The following is a 7330-nucleotide window of genomic DNA, read 5'->3' as shown; positions in this document are numbered from 1 at the left end:
TTTGTTTGTGTTTATACAGAGGATCAAAGCCTAATTTGGCTACCCAGAAAATGAATTAAGACATGATATGAAGAAGAACTTCCAACATGAACATTCTCTGGAAGAGTCATTCCAGAAGATGAACATCAAAAAACTTAAACAAAGACCCTGGCACTGTTGCAGTTGTAGCTGCATTCATCCCACCGGTTCCTGGACTTGCCATTGGAATGAAGAAGGAAATATCTAAGTTGGCCTGTGCATACAGTAAAACAACAAATTTGACTGGATCTATACTGTCGGAACTCAACCAAGAATTAGGAGAAGTGCAAGTTGCAGTGCTCCAAAATCTTGTGACTACAGACTATCTACTGTTAAAAGAACATATGGGATGTGAACAGTCCCCAGGAATGTGTTGTTTTAATTTGTCTGATTTTTCTCAAACTATTCAAATTCAGTTAGGCAATATCCATCATATCATTGATAAGTTTTCACAAATGCCTAGGGTGCCTAACTGGTTTTCTTGGTTTCACTGGAGATGGCTGGTAATTGTAGGTCTGCTTTGGTTATGTAGCAGTATTCCTACTATGTTAATGTGTGTATGCAAATTAATTAGTAGTTTAAAACCTATACATACTGGAGTTACTCTACAAGAAGATATGTCAAAGAAATAATCAATCTTCCCATGTTTTCTTCCGTCTGCTACTTCTATAGCTTTTCTTCTTCCTTCCTAATTACAACCCTTAAGTAGAATTTGTGCCTCATAACGAAATTACCGAGTATCATAATTCATCCAAGTGGTGAAGATACCTCAAGACAAATGCTGAACATAAAAGCCACAGGGCATAAATCTGCAAAGAAGTGAAAAGCTAACCTTTTCAAAGAATATTGCTTCTCTCTCACTTACCAACTTTACATTTCCCTGTATGGCCCCGGAAGATGACTGGTTAGCCAGAGATGGGTAAGATTCCTCAAGGGAGGAACAACCTAAGACAGGCACAGTTGCAGGGGTGCCATCAGGTGAGAAATTGGGGGCCAAGAGAGGTGACATATAGAACCCCACCCCCCTGTTTCGAGAGAAATCTGAATCTGTGTATGTTTTGTTGCCCTTGTCTAGCTTGGATTAATACTTAATCTATAGGCACACACCTGATCATCTACATCTGCCCTCTTACAGCACTAAACTATGTTTTCTACCTTTATCTTGCATCTACCTACCACTTCAGCATTTTTTTAAAAAAAATAATAATAATAACAATAATAATAAGGGAGAAATGTGGGATTCACATATAAATCAAGTATAAAAATCAAACAAATATTCATATTTGACCTGATTGTTTGTAGTTCATAATGTGTGATCAAAACTGAAAGTTTCTGTGATGACTGCCCTTGCACTGTTCACCATGTAAGAACTTATTCACCATGTAAGAATTTGTTCACCATGTAAGAACTTGTTCGTTATGCTTCCGAAGATTGGAGACTGACGAGAATTAGGCTTGAGATGGATTAATGATTGTACATTGAGCATTGACCCCCCTATACTGAATTTTATTGTTGTTAACAACCATTTGATCAATAAATATGAGAGATGCCCTCTCAAAATAAAAAAATACAGTTGAATGTGAAAAAAAATAAAATAAAATAAAAAGTATGAAGCATGAAGGATATGAAAAATGTATGAGGCCTATTCAGAAAAAAATATTTTTTTTCTGAAAGGTAACATGAAATCTATGTATATAAAATAGCATAAATAAAGACCAACTTAAAAGTGGTCATGTATTTGCAACATATATCACAAATTGTTAATAAAGAATAAGTAATAACAAGGCTCAGTTCTAGGAAATATTATGAAAAGGAAAAGATATTTATAGTAAAATGACTGCAACACACCTGAATGTTGATATATAAAAAAACATGTTTATAATAAAAATAATAGAATCATATAATAAGCTCCAGGTAGTCATTCTTTATAATAGTGAATTTTTTCTTTAAGAAGTCACAAAGTTTCAGCTGTTAGTATTGATTTCAAATCATAATGGAATGAAGCAAAAAGAAATATTATTTATTCTCCAAATGATGACACAAATCAAAACCATTGAGTAAAAAAAAAAGTTTGTTTTTAATTATCAAAGTGTTTTGAAAACCACCAGTAATCTCCTAAATTAGAGTTAAGATACGGCAAAAGTAAGAGTTGTCAGAGTAGTTTTAAGATTGAGTCCACATAATAAATATTATAACTTATCTAGGTCTGGGGATAAATATTTTCTTGAATTAACTCTATATCTTAGTCTCCTACAGCTCTGAGGTTATTGCACTAAACAAGATGAAAATGCTGTTTCCAACAAATTTTTTACATCCTCTATTAAGCATAAATTCACAAACATTTCATATTTGTGAATATGCCGATTAATAAGAATATATACATGGAATTTTATGGAAGCGTGTAATAGAGACATTAAGTGTCATTATTACTTTTAAGCTTAATTTTTCTATTTTTGTTATGTTAATGTTTTAATAATACATAGCAATTACACAAGGTGAAAATATGTTGCCAAAGTGCAAAAGTAATTGTATTCTGTCATGGTAATTAGCAGTTAAAGATGTTATTGAATAAAAGGATATAAAGGTAGGATTGTTCTTTCTCATTTGATTTTTATTTTCTGTGAAGTCCTCTGTTGCATATCACTGTGGAATCTTCAATTCTCTGAGGACATTGTCCCCACTGCTGCCTGTTTCAGGGTGTTTGCCAAAAGATTACACAAAAGATTCATAAATAAGTCTGGATCCTAATTCATCTGGGACTTGGGTCCACATAAGAGCCATGCAAACCGTTCCTCATCCTTCTAACCCTCCGGATGTTCCGGGATAAACAAGCAACTGAAACCAGTATGTCTGTAGTCTTTGAGAGACTAAGAAAATTATTTTCTTTAAGAAACAGTTTGATATATTTTACCAAGATCAATGGATAGTTAATAGAATTGTGCTAAAAAAAAACAAGAGTTTACAATTTTGAGTTAATTGAAGATTTTGATAGGGCTGGATCTGTATGTCGACAAATGTTAGGTCACTTAAAAATAGGTGAAACAAAGGACTTCTGGAAGCAACCTTGAATTGGAAATCATCAGCTGACATAATTTAGATTCCTGCAGTTTTTTAAAAGACAAAATAAGGAAACTTATATTAGTGAAACAATAGTGTCTAATTTTTTCAAGATATTTAGGCGCAAGGACATGGCTCAAATTTACAGACTTGTGTAAAGCACAGTGTTGTTAAGACTGAAGAACAGAGAGGTAGGTGGGTGTAATGTTTCTTTTTCTATGTCTCAAGTCTCTTATTCTACTTAATTATTTAAATTGCTTAATCTATTGCAACTATTCATTTAATTTATTGTTAGTTGTGTGATATTCATACTCAGGGGAGTGCCCAGCTCATCCTAAAATATCAAACCAGGGTCATCCCTGCATCTCTTTACCAAAACCTGAAAACTCTTAGGTATTTACTATGGGAAATGGGCAGATGGTGAGTACAGAGTATCTCCTACTTCTGAAGGAAAGGATATTTTAAACTTATTAAGTGAAACCGTTACATAACCAGTTAATTAGAATTTGCATAATGATTGATGTGGTTTTCATTAAATTATTTATGGCCTTTAAGAAGTGTTGGAGATTGAAGTCATTTTAGAAGGAATTAGTGCAGTTATTTGTTATTAACTAAGGATCAACCACAGAGCAGGCGATGGTCCGAAAGCGGAATGTAAAAGTTTTATTCTGTGGTGTTAATATATTTCTGGCAAGAGTATTGAGTAAATATGGATAGAATCCAAAAAAGGAAAGCTATTTCTCTGCCAAACACAGTGGTAAGTTAGGTAACAATTTTTGCCTCAATGTAGGTATTATATATATGCTGAGTATGTAGTCAGGTCATGGTGTGACTTAGGAGCCACCCAGAACATATCCTACACCAAACATAAAAGCCACTAGTAATCTCCTAAATTAGAGTTAAGATATGGCAAAAGTAAGAGTTGTCAGAGTAGTTTTAAGATTGAGTCCACATAATAAATATTATAATTTATCTAGGTCTGGGGATAAATATTACCTTGAATTAACTCTATATCTTAGTCTCCTACAGCTCTGAGGTTAATGCACTAAACAAGATGAAAATGCTGTTTCCAACAAATTTTTACATCCGCTATTAAGCATAAAGTGTGACAAAAACACAGAGAAAGTTCTTAATGTGGCTTGGTAGATTTGGAAGGACTTCTCTGAAGAGTTAAATAGAAACAGAGGAATGAATCACAAAGACCCAGGTATAGGTCAGAATCCACATACTGGATGTAGTAAGGGGGAGGGAAAAAACATAAATGATTACACAAAATTTTTTCCAGACAGGTAGTACATATAAGATGACTTGTGCAGTGGAACAGTCTTTGACAGCATTGGTAGAGGAAACTAGGAATATGTTGTGTCACACACAACTGTTGTGTTTTTAGTTCATTCAGGAAAAAAATGCTGCAAGCAGAAAGTGACAATGAGGAAAACCTTGGTTATTGATAAGGGAAATATTCTTAAGGGAAGTAGTATACCATGAGCTAATCTATTCCAAAGTGCAAATTAAAATAATAGTGCACATTTAAAAAATTCTCATAGAAGATTCTATTTTCCTTGGACTACATTATTCAAAGAATTCCATAAAAACATTACTTTTTTCCTGAAACATAGTCATGACCATTTAATAGGATATAAAATCAACTTGATGATACATGTATTTATTTCTAAGGAGATATATTAGAACATAAACATCAGAGAGTAGAGTACAGAACCTAAGGGTTAGTTTTTTGTTTCCAATATATGTGTTTAAGTATTTGTGTAGGTGTGAGCAGGTACACTGGGCTGCAATATAAAATGTCTACCTTACCATGTGTTGTAGTAAAAAACATTTGAAAGCCAGGTTTATGATCCTTGTAATGATATGCTATCAACAGAGCCAAGAGCATGAATTATTTTTAAAACTCATTATCAAGAAAAACAAAATACACATAAAATACATTGCTTAGCTTTTTTGAACAAAACCCATTGTAAGACAATTTTTCCACTCTCTACTCAGATCTTACTTCCATTGCTTTTACATGCAGACTGGGAAAAAGACAGGACCCAGGAATGAGAAACCACACATCTCTCACCAGTTTCATCCTTCTGGGATTGACAGATGACCCTCAGCTACAGATTCTGATTTTTATATTTCTACTGATCACCTACTTGTTGAGTGTAACTGGAAACCTGAGCATCATCATCCTCACATTAGTGGATTCTCACCTTAAAACTGCGATGTACTTTTTTCTCCAAAATTTTTCATTGTTAGAAATCTCATTCACTTCTGCCTGCATTCCTAGATTCTTGTACAGTATATCAACAGGTGACAGGACTGTTACATATAATGCTTGTGTATGCCAACTATTTTTTACATATGTTTTTGGAATAACAGAATTTTTTCTCCTGGCTACCATTTCCTTTGATCGATATGTAGCCATCTGCAAACCCCTGCATTACATGACTATTATGAACTACAGGGTCTGCAAACGGCTTGTCTTCTGCTGTTGGGTGACTACTCTACTGATCATATTGCCACCACTTAGCTTGGGACTGGATCTGGAATTCTGTGCCTCTAATGCCATTGACCACTTTGTCTGTGATGCTAACCCAATATTGAACATCTCATGCTCAGATACATGGTTCATAGAGCAGATGGTGATTATCTGCTCGGTGATGATTTTTATTGTGACTCTGGTGTGTGTGGTTCTGTCCTACATGTACATCATCAGAACAATTCTAAGACTCCCCTCTGCCCAGCAGAGGACAAAAGCCTTTTCCACCTGTTCTTCCCACATTATTGTGGTTTCTATCACCTATGGCAGCTGCATCTTTGTTTATATCAAACCTTCAGCAAAAGATGAAATGGCCATTAATAAGGGAGTAACCATACTCACTACTTCCATTTCCCCCATGTTGAACCCATTCATTTACACTCTGAGGAACAAACAAGTGAAACAAGCCTTTAATGACTTGGTCAAAAGATTTATATTACTGTTAAAGAATTAGGGGAATATTGATGTCCAGATCCCTAAGCACTTTTTCTTCTGTTTCTATCTAACTTTGTCTTTTCCTCATCTATATTTGGCCTTCCATTCAGTACTGACCCTTGTCAATTTACCACTTTCATCTCTGTATAAAAAAGCTTCTTTCAGATGATAATTGTAATGAAGAAAAATGATATTAGGTGTTTCAGGAAATCTAAACTGGACTTCCCTCCTAAGATTTCCTTACCATTGCTGAAAGGATTGGGAAATTTATCTTAAAATATTAGTAGAATAGTGAACATCGTCACTCAAAAGAAAGCACACACACACAGAAAAACAGAAACAAAACAAAAACCTTACTCAAATGAGATGGGACTTAATATTGAAAAGAATCAATACTTTTCTAAGTGTAATGAGGTAAAATTTCATACATGCAAAATATTTTTCATGTAGGGAATGTGTATAAGATTTATGATTTGAAAGAAGCATTTAATAATGGAGTATCTTTAAAATCACTTGATTCACATATTATTTTATTGACTGGATCCTGTCCAATATAAAAGTTATTTAAAATTTGCCAAAGGGACATGATTTAAGTTACAAGGAAGAGAGAAATGCACTGGCAATTCCTGTTTAAGATAAATCCTTCACTGAAGTTACATTAAACAGATTAACATTGATATTCCAATTAAAATATTAAATCTTGAATGTAGAGCATTTAAAAAACAGATGGCAGCAAGCACAAGGAAACTAATGTAGGGCTAGAAGAGTGATAAATAAGCAGTAAGTCAAATATACTGGGAATGAAAAAAAAAGAATAAAATGTGAATACAAATATCAATGAGATGATTTTCTATTTTAAAAGGAAAAACGACTGTTGAAGAATCTAAATTATGCACCTAACAATAATTCCTTTAAGGAAGACTAGCATTTCATTACTGAATGCATTATGCACCAACTTCCACTTCTATAGTTGAACATAGCAAAATTTCCTTTGATTCTTGTTCTCGTACTTCAGGCCACTTCTCATACTGTCACTTACGCAGGCAGGAATTGTCCCCTCATTTTTCGACTTCCAAACCCAAAGGGCCCTCCAGTTAATATGACATTCCCACAGGAATTTTTTGGTGACCTTGTCTTATGATTGCACCAAGAGTACCACCAGGCCTTGGTCAGTCTGACTCATTCACACTAGTGTCATCACTTGCCCGGTACTTTCATTCCTTACCAAACTGCATTTCATCTTTACTTGTCCTTCTACTCTCAGTGGCAAATGCCTTG

General features: G+C 34.2%; 1 protein-coding gene across 1 annotated transcript; it reads left to right on the top strand.

Annotated features, from left to right (window-relative positions):
* Positions 1–5132: 5132 nt before the first annotated feature.
* LOC140843794 (olfactory receptor 6C2-like) lies at positions 5133–6071 on the top strand. The gene has a single exon (XM_073214216.1). The coding sequence runs from the start codon at positions 5133–5135 to the stop codon at positions 6069–6071; it is 939 nt and encodes a 312-aa protein (XP_073070317.1).
* The last annotated feature ends 1259 nt before the right edge of the window (positions 6072–7330 follow it).

This window comes from Manis javanica, chromosome 10 (genome assembly GCF_040802235.1).
Source record: "Manis javanica isolate MJ-LG chromosome 10, MJ_LKY, whole genome shotgun sequence".
In the NCBI taxonomy this organism is placed as follows: Eukaryota; Metazoa; Chordata; class Mammalia; order Pholidota; family Manidae; genus Manis; species Manis javanica.
The sequence above is the reverse complement of the archived record's forward strand: the minus strand, read 5'-3'. Positions and strand labels throughout refer to the sequence as shown.